The 18,806-nt window shown below is 32.4% G+C and overlaps 1 protein-coding gene across 1 annotated transcript in view; it reads left to right on the forward strand.

The window, feature by feature from the left end:
• The window catches only part of LOC129226697 (uncharacterized), a 133,906-nt gene that overhangs the window by 33,446 nt on the left and 81,654 nt on the right, over nt 1-18,806 (forward strand). The window contains exons 10-12 of the mRNA XM_054861326.1: nt 800-908; nt 3,908-4,002; nt 9,143-9,327. Of these exons, the coding sequence (XP_054717301.1) occupies nt 800-908; nt 3,908-4,002; nt 9,143-9,327 (389 nt within the window). The remainder of the gene's footprint in view (nt 1-799; nt 909-3,907; nt 4,003-9,142; nt 9,328-18,806) is intronic.

Genomic DNA, 18,806 nt, shown 5'->3' on the forward strand with positions numbered 1-18,806 from the left:
TGTGCATTATCTTAATTTGCGAAAGAGTGTATAACTTAAAAAAAAGTTTTGTTTGCCTATTTCTGTACTGATATTTTTGCAGTACCAACTACATCTTACAAGGCTTCAAAATGCAGAATTTTATATCTATTTTTCAAGTAAAAGTATTGCTGTATGTATCAGAGAAAAGAGACAAACATAGTAAAGGGGGAAAAAATTTAAAAAATGCCTCTTACACCACTGAGAGCAAACGTTATTCAAATTACAAAAGGGAGCCCATACCTGAAACAGCTTAGGACCCGTTAAGTCTAAATCCAGCCCTGTGCATAACTCAAAAATGGAATGCTGTACAAAGTTGAAATTTGGTATTTAGACTCTTAGCTGGGTCTAGTTGTGCACCTTTCCTTTTGGTTACATTTGGATACTCCAAAAGAGTCTTTTTCACCTTTTTGAGAAAAATCAGTGTTAATTTCAATGCAAACTCCAGTGATGTTATAATTTGGCAATATATTGCCGAGTTAGTGACAAATTTGACGGGAAAAAATTATTTTTTGAATCTGGTTTCAATTTGGCATCATTTGAGATATTTAGAAAGATATCCATTGAATCACATTAAAATTGCCGATATTGGGGAAATTTATCTCAGTAAAACACTTTTTTTGCACCGGTTTCTACAAACTATGGGGTGAAAACATTTAAAATGTTTCCTTGCTTACTCCAAGGCACTATTATCAAAAATTGGCCTAAAAAAGTCATGTGGCACACAGATCAGCTTGTTTACTGCTAAATTCTCAAGATTAATTATATCTTCTATAAATAGGAGGAATCATTATGTGAGATTCTTCGAGTAAGAGAGAGTGAAATAAAGAAGCTTGTTCATGAAAATGAAGATAAGAGCATAAAACTACAGAAATCAATCCATGATATAGGTAATTGATCTTCATAACCTTTTAGCCCAGTGATTCCCAACCTGTGAGCGATCACCACCAAAGGGGCGATCGAACTCTTCTAGGGGGCGATAGGGGGGCGACCGGTATTTGGATACTTGGTAATGGGAAATTCTTGACCTTTCAAAAACTATATTTATTAAAAACAAATCGGTACACAATTCAGAAATATCTTTCAGAATACCTATGTTGTGTAATACCGAACCAAGCATATGATACGTCAAATCAAAGAAAGTCGTTCCCAGAAAATAAGGCATGTATGATTTACAGCTCAATCAAATCTGTTCGGATAAAAAAAATCCCAAAAGCGAAAAATAATATTTTTTATTCTATTGCTGTTTTCACGAGGAAGAAAAAAAATCTTGTAAGCACTGTCTGACCGTTGGTGCCAACATATATTTAACGCCTGAAAAGTGGATGGATATGTGTAGGAATGGATTTTTGCATTAACTTATCAGTTGTCATTCAGAATCTTGCAATCAGCGCATAAACCTCCTTACGTAGTTTCTGTTGTTTGATTTAATTTAGTGAATTTCTGTTCAATTGAGCATGTTTCGTAGTGTGGAAGTTCGATATGAATTCGAAAAAGAAGTGCGGCAGTATTCAGCAGAGTATTTACAATTTGGTTTTGTCACTTCACCGCAAAATGTGCAGTTTCCGCATTGTCTTTTGTGCGATAAAACATTTTCTAGCAATGACACGATGAAGCCCTTGCGAATGAAAGAGCATTTGTCAAGAAAACATGGTGACAAAGTAAGTAAACCTCTTAGTTATTTTCAAGACCTCAAAACAAAAGCGGATAAACGGCCAAAGGTGGGTGAATTACTTAGAAGACAAGCAACAGATCTTGACAAAGGGCTTCTTGCTTCGTACAAAGTGTCTCTATTGACAGCAAAATGTGGTAAGCCTCATACGATTGGCGAATCTCTTATTACACCAGCTGCCAAAAAAAAAAAAAGTTGAAATTTTGCTTGGTGAGAGCTCCAGTAAAAAGATAAGTCAACCTCTCCCCCTGAGTAACAACACAGTTTCCAGGAGAATAAATGAAATGGCTGCTGACGTTGAGTGCAAACTCATAAATGTTTTGAAACAAAGTAAATTTACACTACAGACTGATGAATCAACTATGACAGATAACAGAGCTATTTTATTAGTTTACGTGGGGTTTATTAATGAGCTGAAAGAAATAACTGAGGAAATGTTGTTCGTCAGAACTTTGATTACTGATACAAAGAGATCGTCAATTTTTTAAATGGTGAAGGATCATTTTGAAGAAAAAGAAATTCCATTGACAAATGTAAGTGCTTGAACAGCAGATGGTGCACCTGCCATGGCGGGTCGTCATATTGGGTTTCTTGCACACCTTAAAAAAGAAGTGCCAGAAGTGATTACCATCCATTGTGTCATTCATCGTCAACACTTGGCTGCAAAAAAAATTGAGTGGTGTTTTACATGAAACTTTACAATTAGTCATTACTGGTATTAACAAGATCAAAGCTAATTCTTTCAATGATCGCCTGTTTCGAGAGCTTTGCATTAAAATGATGAAAAATTCGAACGCTTGCTTTTACATACGTCTGTGAGATGGCTTTCCAAAGGAAACTCTTTGTGCCGTTTCTTTGAATTATTCGACTGTGTAGCTGAGTTTCTCAACTTGCATGATCCTGCTTTAAGTGAGAATTTGAAACAGCGCAAATTGGAACTTGTGTATCTTACATATATTTTAAAAAAAAATGAACAAAGTCAACATTAAACTTCAAGGAAACAAGATGAACCTCATCAAGGCAAAAAGCATAATTTCAGCATTCATTGCCAAATTCAAAATCCACAAGGCAAATATTGGCCGTAAAGAATTTATCCTGTTTCCGACTCTTAAAAAAAAGTTTAATCGTGAATGATGAACTTCCTGAAGAAAAAAATTTAATTTTTATTGATCACCTTGATCAGTTAAAAAAGAACATGGAATCAAGGTTTGCAGATTTAATCAACTTATAAATTCCTGACTGGATTTTAGACTCATTTAATTTTGAAGATGTGGATGAACTGGAAAACTCTTTGCAGACAGAGTTTATGGATTTGAAATTTGATTGTGAATCAAAAATTACTTTCAAGCAATACGGTTACGAACTTTCCTGGGTGAAGCTTATGGGTACTTACTCACAACTTTGGAAAAAAGTTGAACAGCTCCTCATCTCATTCCCCTCAACATATTTAGTTGAAAGAGGATTTAGCTCTGTAGTGCAGCTTCTCACGAAGCAAAGAAATAGATTAGACATCTGCCTCAAAGTGGACCTCAGATTAAATCTCACTAATATAAAGCCAGACATCAAAGCTTTAACGGAGTTTCATCAAGCACAAGGCAGCCATTAAAAAGGTAAAAAAGAACAAATCTTAGCAGTTAAATTTTTCAATTTTTTCCGGATTTCAATTTAAAAAAAAAAGCATGTTACTGAAAAATGTAGTATTCTTATTTTTGCTAAGTATGTAAATGATGTTGGTTAATTAAAGCACTTCAAATTACGTTTTTTCTTTTTTTGGAGGGAGGGGAACGGGTTAAGAAAAAAAATTCTGTTTTAAAGCTAATTATTGCTTTATCATGCACTTTTTGAAGTTTTAAACTAAAATTAGGCGTTCAGTAACATTAATCTTCACTAAAATCAGCACCATCTAATTTGTGTTTTAAGGGAAGAACGTGGGGGGCGATTGGTGTAACTTAACTTCCGAAAGGGGCGATGGGCCAAAAAAAGGTTGGGAACCACTGTTTTAGCCATTTATATTTTATTCTCAAGCATTCTTTTATGATAGTTCTTTTATAATTATATTTTATTTAATAATTGTAATTTTACATTTCTGTGGCACCTCTTCTCTCTTTTGCTTCTTCAAAACTATTGTTTGCACAGTATAGCCAATCAAGGCTCTTGCACCATAGAAAAAAATTCCAATACCAACCAACCAATAATTTGTGTGAAATTGTGTTTTAGATGAACTTTGCAAGAAAATTTCCGAACAAGAGAAATTAAGTGAGTTCCGTTTGCAAAAGATGAATGAATTTGAACATAAGCTAAGAATAACAGAGGTGATATTTTTTGCTTTCTCAAGTCGTGCATTTTTGTATTTTATCATAATTTATTTATACAAGTTGCATTGTTTATGTTTAAAGAATTGCATTTTTTGTTACATTTGAAAAGTTAAAAGTATTCCTTTGTTTTTATTTACATCTGAAACAGTTTAAAAAAAACCCTCATTATATTAGAACTTATCTATTAAAAATTGGGTGTTTTTATTTAGTAAAGAAAAGTATATGTAACATGTATTCTTGTGGGTTTGTTGAGATTAGTGTAATTAATTTTGGAGAATGACAGTGAAATAGATTCCGTCTGATGTATGTTTTTTATACATGGGGTGCACACAAATGCGGGATTTAGATACTAGAGTATGCTAGTTTTGAAGCAAGTTAAATGTGTCGGGTACAAAAACGGAATGTATGAACTATAGATGAGGATTGAAAAGCTGTTAGAATGGACTTCATTGATCTTTTTTTTAGAGACATTAGATGCTGACATGACAGCAGAGCTACATCACCACAACCTATATAACAGAAGGTCACCGAAATGGTTACCTTAAATGAACTATCCATATGATGGCAAATGAGCGAAATCCTTATTTGCCTGTTCAGCGCCTTCAACACTCGCCAACGCGTGCACCAATCTCAAATTAAGTTTCCAATTCTTTGCCTTTTTTTCCTCACTAATACTACTGTACAGCAGAGTTCACTCGTGGATTTAGTAAAATTCCTTTTTATAGTTAAATTAACTATGCAAATATAAAGGCATTTTAGTAATCTTACACTGTAAAGAAGAATAAAAAAGAAATAAAAATCTTTGAATTTTAATAATCTATATTGGATATAATAAATTTATTACAACATAAGAACAGGTAAGATTTTTTTTTCTTTTTCAAGCCATCAATGGCTTGTTCTTTCTCGCAAATTGCATTTTTGCAATGAAAGAAATATCTAAAGAACTCCAACATTTTAGACATTTTTTTACATTTTGCATTAAAAAAAAATCACATCACTAAATTTTTTGTCGTCATTTCAATAACTTTAATTGAACGCAGTTACTAAATTCATAAAAATTTGTAAGAATAAAGCTACAAACTTGTTTTAATTGATTGGGAAAGGTGAAACTATTGTTGCCAAGGGAAAGTAAACAAGAAAAAATATTTCACTTAAAACTTGTTTTTGGTTTTGCATAATATTTATGTGATTACTTTGTGTTGTAGATAGTAACGCATGATTTACATAATTTACATGTATATTTTCATATTTATGCAGAACGCATTTCATATTCAATTTAAAAGGTTTTTTAAAATACTTTATTGTTTTAGCTATTGCATTACTAAGTATGTGAACCCTTCTACAATAGTATATGGGAAAATTTAAAGTATGTTGTTCCTGTTTAAATATGAGTCTATAGTAATTAAAATTTAAGTTTTTCATTTATGCAGGGATGTGCCAGCTGCGCCAAACTGCGCCAATCGCCAATCCTGCGTCATATTGCTCCAAAAGACCGCTAAATGGAATTTTCTGTGCCAAAATCGAACAAACTTGCGCCAAAACTGCAATTTTGCCCATAATGTTGCAGTTCCTTTAGTATATTTGGCAGTTTTGGTAAAACATCATCAAGTTTATGCATTTGGAGCTTGTTTTTACGATTTTTTGACTTAGTCCCGATTTTTTGTGCATTTCAAAATCCGATTGCTTCCGCTTTTATAAAACTGGATCATTTAAATTTTTTATGTGATTCTGTTCCTTTGAATAGAAAAATTTTGCACTGATCATTATTTTCAGCCTTTGTTATCTTTTGTTTTCGGTATATGAAGACTTGTACATTCGTCTTCTTGCCACACCCACTCGAAAATGTCAATCCAGTTGCATCCAAATTGACTTAAGCGAATGTCATGTGTAAAAATTAATACTGTTCACCAGTTTTTAATCTTAGGTTTCTCAAGATAAGATGGACAGAAAATTGATTTCGAATTTTGGTTTTAGGCATTTTAGAAAGCAAAAATGGGGGAATTCTAATGCTCTGGTAATGAATATGCAAACATTTCAAGTTTTTCAGATTCAGACATTTTTTCCATATTCTTAACCTGTCTTAAAATTTTCATTTCTCATTTATTTTTTTTCTTCACATTTTTCATATTATTTTCACTTGTATTTTAAAATTCAATTTCTTATGACATCATTTCTCAAAATCATTTTTTTTTCGTTGTAATTTCATTAATAATTTTGTGATTAAATATTAGGCAGTTAAAAATAAAAGGTTTTGAGGTTGCTTTTGCTTGATCTTCAGATTTGTTAATCAAGTAGTTCAGTATATAACTTATATGCCAAAATATATAGAAGTTCAAATATAAGTAAATAACTTAACACATACCAAAAAAAAAAAAGGTTAAATTAATAGTTCTTTTAAAATTCACTTGTTCAACAAATCTCAGCTCAAAACAAACTGTTGAGGTAAAGTTTTAAATTTAGCCATTCTTTTTTTACTTTTCTTTTTAGCCTTTTTGAATATACTTTTGAGTTTTTGTATATATATCTTATATCATTTAATTGCCTGTATATAAACTGCATAAAAGTAAACACATTTTAAAAATAGGTATCAAAGCACTATGACTTAAATGTGCGCTAAAGCATTGTAAATTTAAGCAAAGTAAATGTGTGAACTAAATTTTAATCGGAGGCTGTGTGAGAAAAAGGCAAAGCAGGACAGGACTTGTCTTTTGTGAAAGATATTAGCCTTAAAAAAATTGTAATAAAAATAGCAGAAATAACAATAGTTATACCAATAAATGTAATTAAGAGAGCTTCAACTAGTAGTTGGAGTTTTGGTGTTTTTGCATCTTTAATCTCCTTTTGTATTATTTTTTCATGTCATACATGTTTCTGTGTGTGAAATATACATAGTTGCTCCAAATTGTTGCAGAATTCAAATTTTTGCTGCTGCAAGTTGCTCCAAATTTGCAATTTTGTTGCTCCAGGCTGCTCCAAATTCACCGTTTTACTACTCCAAGTTGCTCCAAACTCACCATTTTCCTGCTCCCAAGATTGCTTCAAAAGCGAGTTTTGGTCGGCACATCCCTGTTTATGTTTACTTTATTTTAATATTGATTAATTAAGACATTATTTTTCGTATCTAATAAGACTCTTTAAAAATCACGTGGGTATGGTACAATCTATTGAAAATTTTGGTTATTGTAATCTTGTACATTTTTTCTTATATATTTGCTCAATTTAAAGAAGGAAAGAGAGTTGACTTTGGATCCCCCCCCCCCAAGATATATGTTAATATGTTTGGAGAACTACTTTTCTCAAAATAACAGCATGAGTCCTTTAAGAGGCATATATATAAAGTGATTTTCATTGAGAAATTTCCTCTCCGTTTGCCTCTTTCGGTCATGTGACGAAACCAGTGATAAGGCTTCCTATGTAGGAGGTGGGGGTTACATTCAGTGCAGCAATTTGTGAGAAATTGTTCTAAGTCTAGGTCTAGTAACTACATGTGCCAATTTAAGAGATTACCTGCTTTGTGGTGGAAAAAATGCAACTATTTCAGTTAAATATTGGATTATAGCTTGACCATGAAGCAAAAACATCATTTGTATCAGGTGTTTTTGGTATTATTTTGGAATAGATAGGATTAGCGAGAGTGTGCCTCTTATTATTTGGTACTTTCTGGCAGAGTCTACCTATTACGAATGATACAAATGTTATTTCGCTTCAAGGTCATCCGCCATCTATCCGTAGTCAAGCTTTACCAGAAGCTTGAAAGAAGCATGTTTAAACAGTTGCAAGTATGAAAGAACAGTTTAAGATAGGAGATTCACTAACATTGAGTGGGCTTAAAAAAAAATTTTCCATGACTCAAAGTGCCAGTTGGACTATATAATTGTTTCTTTCAAGAAAAGTCAAATCATGTAATTACTATAGGGTTTGATTGTTTATCTATGTATCACAAACAGGCGCCATACCACTGTCATGTGCAATACAATCAGACTTCCTGACTTTTCCAACCTTTTTTTTTTAAATATAGATATTTTGACTACTTAGGAGTAAGCATATTTTTTAATTTTGGTACACAAATGCTACGTAATTTTACTATTTAGAATATAAATTATTTACATGTGCCACCCAAGGAACATCTAATGTCAACCTCTTGTAAATTACTGTATGAATTAGTCAACATTTCAGCTCTCATAACAATGCAGTGGCAAAATAAAATTGTAGGGTTTGAAAGCCAAGGATCCATTGCAAATGACGCATCTCATTTGCTAAGAAATATTATTTTAATCTGGTGAAAAAAAAAAAAAAAAAAAACACAATAACAAAGAAAGATCATGTAATTTAGGGAAAAGAGTATTTTTCATCAAATCATTAATTTGTTTTATGTACTCTAAGTAAGTTAAAACATAAATGCTAATTGAAAAAAATATTTTTAAAAAAGTAAAATGAAAAACCAAAAGATTGACATCAAGCATTTAAAAATTTCCTGATTTTTCAAGTCATAATACAGTAGAAGACCATTATAACACAAACCTTGGGACCAGAGCTTTTGCATTATACTGGTTTTTGCATTATATAGATCATTTCTCAAAAATTTTGAAACTAATATTCAGTATATATCTATATATTTGCACTTCAGAACTGCAGTGTGTATGGAAGCACTAATATTACAGTTAGTCATTCACAAATAAATATGTTTCACAATCAAAAGGAAGTAAATTATCCTGCGCTTCTGCTAACTTCATGGTTTGCATAACAGCTGCATTTGCAAGAGACATCTGGTATTTTCTGTTTATGATTGCTAATTTTAAATTTAAAAGCTTTGAATTAAGATGGAAAGATGAAAAACTTTCAGAATTTATTTTGCCTAACAATTTTTATGTTTGCAAAGCAAAACAGAGGGATTTTTTAAGCTTCAAACCCTATTGTTTACTTCTGAAAAGTTGTGCAGTTTATAGAGAATTGCATTATATAGGTCGGCATTATAAAGGTATTCTACTGTACGTACTAAATCGTCCGAAATATAAAAGAGCCAATGAATAATTTTTTTGAATTCCTCTTCATTAAAGAGCCTTTTTACTTTTTTTTAATTTTGAGAATCATTAAAATATTAAATAATTAGTTTTACATTATCTTTTCTATGTTGTAGAATAGTAAACTTGATTTTGAAACTCAATATTTACAAGAAAAAACAAAAGTTCAAGATCTTGAGGAAAAATGTAAAGAACTCGAAGAATTTGGAAATAACATTAAAGTTCAGTCTGAAAATTGCGTGACTGATTTGAAAAAAATAAATGTTGAATTAGAAAGTACTGTAGAAGATTTGAAGGAGAAGTATGTATGACTTATACTAATACTCATTTAAATTAAAATACTCATTAATAATTATACATTTGGGATCTATTTCTTAATGATCATACACACTCATTTAAGTTTCAAATCCACGCTAATTTTTAATTATGAATGAAAAAAAAATTTTTACTTCCTTCTGTTTGCTTTTGAAGCTTACAAATAAATTGCTTTCATTAGATTTTTAAATAGTTTTTTCTAGTTTTGAAACTCAGCTTTGAATAATATTACTTCTCAGGTGAACTCTTTTTTGGCATTATGATCTTCACTCCTAAATTTAGTTAACTCAATGCTGCTGTAGATTTATCAAATTTATCCATTGATTAATTTTGTTGCTTAGATTTTTTTTTTTTGTCTAAAATGAGCTATAAATTAATTTTATGCATATTTTTATGTTAAGCGGAAACTTTTATTTATTTTTTTAAAAAACATTAATAGGACCTGTACCTGGGATTATGTACTTTTTCAGATTGCTTTAGAATTTCTCCTTACTACACTAATTCTATTTCAGTAATTTATTTTTGAGATAGAAATCTTTCAAAATTTTATGCTTTCAACTAGGGCTGCGCCGAGCCTGATTGGCGCTGTTGTGCAAATATCTTTTGAGCCCCTTTATGCTCTGGTGTTCGGGGGAAAATATAGTTAACATCTGGAAAGAGGTTTTGTAAACAAATACACAAATACAAAAGTGACGACCAGCAACAGGCTCTGGGCCCAGCTAGACTGGTCCTAGTCAATTTACAATCCCCAGTGAAGATCAATGGCCCTCTTAAAACTATCTACTCCCTTGCTCATTACCACCTCTTCCGGTAAACTGTTCCAAGGTTCCACTACCCTGCTAAAATAATAATTTTTCCTAACATCCATGTTAGCCTGAGATTTAAATAGCTTAAAACAATGACCCCTTGTCCTGTTTTCAGTGTTAAACTTCAGCCCCATAACATCTTTCATTTTAATAAATTTAAACAACTGAATCATGTCCCCTCGGTCTCTTCTTTGCTCAAGACTGTACATTTTTAGCCTTCTAAGCCTGGAATCATAGTCTAAGTGAGAAAGTCCATTTATTAGCCTTGTAGCTCGCCTTTGAACCCTTTCCAATGCATTAATGTCTTTCTTAAGATAAGGAGACCAAAACTGAACAGCATACTCCAAATGAGGTCTTACCAAACTTCTATATAAGGGCAGAAGAACTTCTTTAGATTTGTTTGAAATAGATCTATTGATAAACCCAAGCATCTTATTGGCCTTTTTACTAGCAATGCTGCACTGTTGGCTAAACTTTAAACCCTGACTTATTAAGACCCCCAGATCAGTAACTTTGTCTGCCTGACTATTGACTGAACCTTGCAAATAATAACTTGTACACTTATTTCCATGCCCTAAATGTAGCACTTGACATTTCCCAACATTAACAGCCATACCCCATTTATCAGCCCACTCCGTAATATGATCTAGATCCTCTTGCAGCTGTTTTGCTTGTTCTTCATTTTCTACATTTACTACTACTTTTCTTCCCCATAACTTTGACATCATCAGCAAAACAATTCATGTTCCCAGAAATATTTTTGTGAATATCGTTCATAAAAACAATGAACAAAACAGGCCTTAACACTGATCCTTGAGGAACCCCGCTTAAGACCTCACTCCAATTAGAATAATTTCCCCTTACAACTACTCTTTGTTTCCTTCCGGTCAGCCAGTTTTTTACCCAAATGAAAGTTTTCCCTCCTATTCCTATATCAGCTAATTTGCTAAGTAGAGCAACATGCGGTACCTTATCGAAAGCTTTTTGAAAATCAATGTAAACAACATCTACAGGCTTCTTATTGTCCAAAGCCATGGTAACTTTGTCATAGAAATGTAATAAATTAGTTGCACAAAATTTACCTTTCCTGAAACCGTACTGAAAACTAGTCAATAGATTATTAGTCTCTAGAAAATTTACTATCTTATTTTTTATCAATGTTTCAAAAATTTTGCAAACCACCAAAGTTAGACTCAGAGGTCTATAATTTCCAGCACTATCTTTAGACCCTTTCTTGAAGAGGGGTGTAATGTTAGCCAGCTTCCAGTCCTCTGGCACTGTCCCCGAGTTATAAGAAGCATTGAAAATATTTACGATTACATCTGCTAATTCCGCCGCACATTCAACTAAAATTTTTGGATAAATATTATCAGGTCCCGGAGCCTTAGTCTCTTTAATTTTTTTCAAATGAAGTAAAACGTCATCTCTGGAAAATACAAAGTCCTCAAGCTGTACTATAGCTTGTGTCTTGTTGGTGTCAACTGTTGAGATATAGTTATCGTTAAAAACACTCGAAAAAAGTTATTAAGAACATTAGCAATATCACTATCGTCCTGAATTAAAATTCCGTGCTCACCAACCAGTGGCCCAATATGACTATTTCGAACTTTCCCCGAATTAGCGTATGCAAAAAACCTCTTGGGATTCCTGTTTATGTTATCTGCCAGTCTTTGCTCCAACTCTCTTTTCTGAATCCGTACCAAATACTTAAATTTACGCCTTGCCTTACAATATTGGAGCCTATCTGCACTGTGACCAGTTTCTCTAAACGTATGAAAAGCAGCTTGCTTGTAATTTAGAGCGTCTTTAGTTTCCCTGGAGAACCACATTGGCCAACTTTTAGTGTTGACACCCTTTCTCCTAAAAGAAACATGATCCCCAACCGTTTTCACTAGCTTTCCCTTAAACTCTGCCCACTGAAGATTCACATTGCTATTGTCCAATCCAGAAGAAAAAACTGCTTTCAATCTCTGCCTAAGTGCCACAAAATCAGTATTTCTGAAATTGGGCACAAACCTAAAATTCTCTATGTGTGTATCAAATTTAATCCCAAACCTAATACTGTTATGGTCACTGTCTCCAATGTGTTCCCCTACACATAACCCCTGAACAGAACCTTCCATATCACAGAAAACTAGATCCAAAATCACGTCCTGTCGAGTACCCTGAGTTACAATTTGATTTAAAAAACAGTCACCAATTACTTTCAAAAATTCCTCTTTTCTGCTATTACTATGGTAAAAATTATTCCAATCAATTCCTAGAAAATTAAAATCTCCCATTATAATGACTGACCCCTTGCTTGCTATATAATGGAAAAAAATACGTTTGGCATTTAATTTATTTAAAAAATGTGAATATTTAAATTTGGAATATGGTGTACGTTTTTACTTCATATCTCAAAATTATTTGGAGTTCAGCAGCTCTTCTGATATGCTAATAATGCATTTTGGAAAAAGAAAAATGTTTGAAATATCAAAGTTTACGCCACTGTGTGAGTATCTATCTAATCTCTAAGTGATAGATAATTGATAAAACAGTTATGCTTGTCAAAATATGACAACAGGAGCAAAGGCGCAACTACAAAAAAATTTTAGGGGGCACATTGGAAAAAAATTCTCTTTTAAAATTTTGGAAATTTGTAGTTTTAAAAACACAATTTTAGATGGTCTTTGGTGGTGTTATGGGGGAAAACGGTACAAGGGGCTCCGCGGAAATTTGTTGAAGTTGAAGCCTTAAAACGCGATTATAGGCCGTATTTATTGACGTTAGAATAAGAGGTGGAGCTCTGAGATTCCACCTCTCAGATTTTTTTTTTCTTGTAAAGCATATAGAAATCAATTCCTTCTCTCCCCTCCAATTTTTTTAAATTGAACTTCCAAATCTGAAGTCTTAAAAACGCAATTGCAAGACCATATTTGGTAACATTAGGGCCTGCAATCTTTCGAAACTGAAGCTCCAAAAACGCAATTTTAGGTGATTTTTGAACACAGTTTCAAGCGATGTTGTTTGGTATTCTTGGACTTTGCCTGGAAATTTGGCGAACTTGAAGGTCTGAAAACTAAGTTTGAGATGCTCCGCAATGCTTTTGGCGGCGGGACAGGGATAGAATCGGAAGAGTAGCATTTTGAAGACCATCTTACTTTCAGACGAACTAGAAAAAAGAAAAATAATAAGGAAAAAAGAAATATAATAAGGAAAAAAGAAATATATAGGATGGAAGGTGGAGTAGTTGAGGAGCAATTAGCTGTAACTACTGAATATTTTTAATTCAAAGATCTCTTTTTAAAAGAAACTTATAAATTTTTCCCCAACATCATTATTTTTTTCTTATCAAAATCACTTTGTTTTAATAAGACGCATTTTTTTTTCTTCAATAATAATGAATATTTTTGAAAAACATTCAACTCAGCATTCTGCAGGTGCATAAATTATAATACAACATATTGACTGCAAGAACCAAAATGGGGAGTAGCGAATTTCTTGCGCTTCGTATGCTCAACCTTGTGAAATTATAGACATACCGAAATAGTATTCACGGCTCCACATATGAAGAAAAATGCTCATTTATGCATAAATTAGCATCATGTGTTTTCAGTGTAAAAGTTTGCGCCTTGAACAGCATGTTTGGACACAACAAGGCAATATTTTTCCTTTTTTTTCCCAGCGAAGAGGATTGCTTGTTTTAATGAGCAGTATAATTGCATCGTCACTATTAGAAAAAATTAAAAGTTCAATTTTATTTCTTTGGTTGGAGATTTTTTCCACTCATTTGGAACATTTTTGATTGGTAGAGCTCGGCGCTTTTTTGACTCTGGCGCCGTCGTGCGCCGCACGACCTTGCAGTTAGAGACGGCGCGGCCGTGCTTTCAACCAAAGACCGTTTATTAAATGTTATACAAAGTAATGAGGGCTACATCAATTATTAAAAATGTTTTTTTATTTTTTTTTTTCAATTTTAAGGTAAGTGCTAAAGTTTGTCCTGGTGCCTTTTCTTTTATACCACATATTTTATCTAAGTTATGTATTGTAGACAATTTACTATTGATGTACCTTTTTGCTCTCAATTTTTTATTTTGTGTATTACATAATATGTTTTCATACTTACTTCTTCAAATTCATTAGTGTTTTGTTGTTCTTAATTTGTATAGTGTCTAAATTTGAATATAAATGCTTTTAATGTTTCAGAAAAATGTTTTTAGTAGTTTTTAGAATTAGTTTGTTTTCAGTTGTTTAGGTACTGATTTTACCTCTGTAGCAAGCAAGGTGATGGTAAATTAATTTTTATTTTGGCAATATCTTAGAAAAGATTTATGTATCAAATTATTGCTATGGTTTTATAGAACTATGTAATGAAGTAAAAATAATTGAAATTAATAAGAATTCAACACAATCAAGCATTGCAAAGAGAGGTCTATTGTACTTATCTCTAAACAAAAACCTTTAAAATACCAAACATCCAGGGGTGGATGCAGAATTTTTTGAAAGGGGGGTCAAGTTTCAATGGTCAGCGTGTTATACTGTAAAAAATCAGTTTAACGGGGGGTTCCTATCCCCAGAAGGGTGATGGCATACCCCACCGTAGGTTAAGGCCCCCCCCCCTCTGCACCACCAAAAATTAAGATCAAAAGCCTTTCAAACTGCCCCCAGCCCCTAAATTTTTTAATGGTGTAACCAATGCCACGGATCATATTGCCCCAAATTTTCACTAAAAATCATATTTCTTTGGCAGACAGGCTGGTCACGTTACTGTATTAAATAGTTGGATACATTTACATAAATATTTTATAGCACACAAAACGTTGTGGTTTGAAGTGGAAGAATGCTCTGAAAACACTTTAAGCTCACTAGAGGTGATTGTTCTTTTGAAAATGAACAAAAAAACTCATAAAATCAGTAACCCAGTAAACAAACTCAGTCATATCCTTTGGATTATGACGTACTGGGAAGAAAATCCTTACAGAACGAAGCAAAAATGGGAAAACATTTCATTTCAAATACTATTTTTTCAGATCTGTGATTCAGATGTGTATATACTCGTGCTTCCATATTATATATACGTGAGTAGACACGTACAAAGGTGCACTTAAATAATAATCATTAAAAAAATCTTGTCACAGGGTCAGCTGACCCTTTGACCCTCCCCTGAATCCGCTCCTGCGAGCACCTTATAGGACTGCCATGAGTCTCCCTGGGTTTAATTCTATGGTGACCAAGAATCTCAAATCTAATACAGGGTTAACTACTCTGGGTTATTGGGGAACTCTGGGTTTTTTAAATCAAGAAATCCTGAATATTGGGTGAGAAGAATCTTTTTAATAATTAACTGTAATTTGTAAACGGATATCCAAAGTGCCCTTTACTATAGATGTAGTTTAATACCTTTAATAAATTCAGCATAGAATGCATTATTAATATTCTTTCTACTCCTTCAGCTTTTAGAATGTCTAAATTGTTTTTCTGGTAAAGCATTGAGGGTTTTTTTTCTGCAAAAAGCTGTTAAATGCGAATAACAATTACAGCTTTGGAATGAAGAGAGGAGTAACAGTTTTCTTAGACCCCTCTTGACTATAGCCCAATTCTGTCCTAGTTTTAAGTACTAGCAGCACTTTTCAGGCTTTTGTCACCTAGGTTTATAAAACCAGTCAACTAGAAAAAAGCACTTCACAATTACATTAAGTTTCAGTGACCATTTATTTATGGTAAATATCCTTATAGGTTAGGCAATACAGATGCCCATAACAGCAAGATTAAGTTTCAAGAGTTTGTTTCCTCCAACTGGACACTCTCGATTTGAAGTTTTTTTTTTTTTTTGAAGTCACCCATCCTTGTTATTCCTGTTACAGGGGTAGAAGTAGTCCTATATATCCTATATTTCCTATATTTTCAAAAACAGCATCAAAAGTGTCCTATATTTCCTATATTTTTGAAAGTGTCCTATATTTCCTATATTCTTATAGTTTGTTATAAAAAATGTAGAAAATTACCATTGAAAAGCCTTTTTGTCACTTGATTCGCACTTTCTTTCACGACTTGACAATTCAAGACTGCTTAAAAACAAAATGCTCGTTTATAAAAATTGTTTTTTTTTTTTTTTTTTTTTTTTTTTTTTTTTTTTTTTTTTTTTTTTTGAATCTCTGCCAGCACCTGTCTCTTTAAATTTTGTAGAGTATTTTTGACAAAATTTTCAATTTGTTTTAAGAGAAAGCTTCAGTGACCTATATTTTATGACAAGCTCTCCAAACTATTGACAAAGCACTTTGCCAATAACTTTTCACTAACAACAAAATGTGGAAAGATTCAGCCATTATTAATTTTTTTAAAAAAAGTTCTATTTGAAATACTTAAATGTAGGTAATTATGCAAAAAAAAAAAAAAAAAAAAAAAGAAAAAATACATAAACAAATAAATATATATAAATTAAATAAAATAAAAAAGATAAATGAGCCCCGCCTGGATTGAAATTTTGAACTTCTTACTAAAATCAGAATTTTACATTATTTGAACACTATACTTTTAGTAGAATTTGTTATTGAAAAAAAGGCTTTTCAGAAATTTAAAAAAAGAAATAAAATTTTTACAGGATCCTTGCATTGGTATGTCACCATCTTGTTAAAAAATTTTGAGGAATGGGGATTGGATGTTACTTGGATGTAAATTAATTCATTTTTGGAAAAATACTTAGTAATGTTAAAAATTGATCAGCTTTCTAGATGTAAATACTTGGGTTTTTTAGTAGTGAAAGTCTTTAGCACCTTTCATAAGATGTAGCATCAGTTGAAAGAGGTGTTTCTCGCAAACAAAAAAATACTGACGTAAGAAAGATCATCTTAACACTAGAAAGACGGCGTTTTGCGTATACCTAGAAAGACTAGCAGTGGTCATTTTGACCGCCATACTTAAAATATCGGAAATGTCCTCCTTTCGAGATTTTTAACCATAGAAAAGATTTGTTTCAACATGTCAGAGTTTAATTTAACAATTTAATCGTGATATAGTCTGCAAATAAGTCTCAGATAGCTTTTTTTTTTAATTTTATGTTCGATCAAGTGAAATACACATGCTTTACACAATTGGCATTGTGAACGAGCAAGTTTGTACAAAAAAGAGGAAATTTTCTTAGCATGTAATAACTAACAAGTACTATACTCAACCATGCATGTGTTTGGTTATATCTAAATGCATGTGGTTGGTAAAAATATCTAAATCGCAAGATACCGTACATTACTATCTTTTACAGTATTTCAAAATGCTTTGTTATCAGGTCACCTGTATATTAGCCATTAACAGTTTTTTTTTTTTTTTGGCAATCAGAACAAATGCTCGTAAATTTATTTCCGCATAGTTTAATTTCACACTATTTTAATCTTTTTCCTGAGGTATATACTTATGTATATTTAGCAAAATTGATCAGTGGAGGTGACTTGGAGGAAATTAGAGAAATAGGAGTTCTGTTTTTTGAAATTTTCCCCTTTTCTTTCGGTGTCGGACCCTTTTCCCTTTTTCTTTCACTGCTTTTTATAGTTTGAGCATCAGTTTTTAGTAGCGAGGTTTCTTCTGATTCTAACTGAGAAGAACAACCCTTTTATGCAAATCTAGGCGCCGAAAAGTATTCGCAATAATCTCATGAACGCGAACTATTCTCATCGCTAGGAATATATTTCCCTTTAGATAAGTCAGACTGTTCATTCGAACCATAATCTGTTTTAGATCAATGTGCAACAGTTTCAGGAATTAATGTTCCTCTAAGTTTTGCTTGTCAACGGTTCTTTTCTACATTATGAAGATAATTATGTGACTGAGAACTTCATTATCATCGAAGAAAATAAATGTCAATGCTTTAAGCAAAGCACTTGTTTTGGTGCACAAAAGAATTCCAGCAAACATTTTTGGAATTTACCTGTTTATATTTACTTCTTTTTAGACCGAAAGTAGTTTCACGTGTCCAGTTACATGCTTTTCAAATTTACCTTTCTCAACTTTCCCCTCTGTGCAGATAGCAGAAAACTGAAACCATGAAACCAGCAGGTGTTTCGCATTTTCCTAAATGTTCAAAGAATTAAACCTGACCAGCAGGTACTACTCAAGCTCAAAAGAACATTACTCACCCTGACAATTAACAATAGTCCATAGTACACACAACTGATAAGAGAAAAAAGAAGAAAACGGCTGCATAAAGAAAGGTTCACTAGCGGTCAAAATGACCGTAGTCAGTCTTTCTAGGTATAAACATTTATGGCGACTATAATAATAATCCTAAAGAGGAAAAAATTACTGTTGTAAGATCTTAATAAATAATTAGGAAAAGTCAATGAAGGAAAAAGAGTTTGAAAATTAAACGCAGCAAATATGAGCATTTGAAAATCGTTTGCGGTCAAAATGACCGCTTCCGTTTTTCTAGTGTTAAAGCATTGACTCTATAATAAGAGTTTTAAGGTTAATTAAGGTTCTGCAATTGGAAGAGCAATAAATTATGCATGCATTACCAAGGAAAGAGTTCCATTTTATCATGATTTATCATAGTACTAAATACAAAATTCATAAAGAAATGGGAAATTCTTGTAGAGATGCATAACAATCAGAAGCAAAAGAAAAGGTTCGTGTACCTTCCAAAGAAAAATTAGTGAAACTTAGAGAAAAAATTGATTTTGCACAGTCT

The sequence above is a fragment of the Uloborus diversus genome, chromosome 7 (genome assembly GCF_026930045.1).
Source record: "Uloborus diversus isolate 005 chromosome 7, Udiv.v.3.1, whole genome shotgun sequence".
Taxonomy (NCBI): domain Eukaryota; kingdom Metazoa; phylum Arthropoda; class Arachnida; order Araneae; family Uloboridae; genus Uloborus; species Uloborus diversus.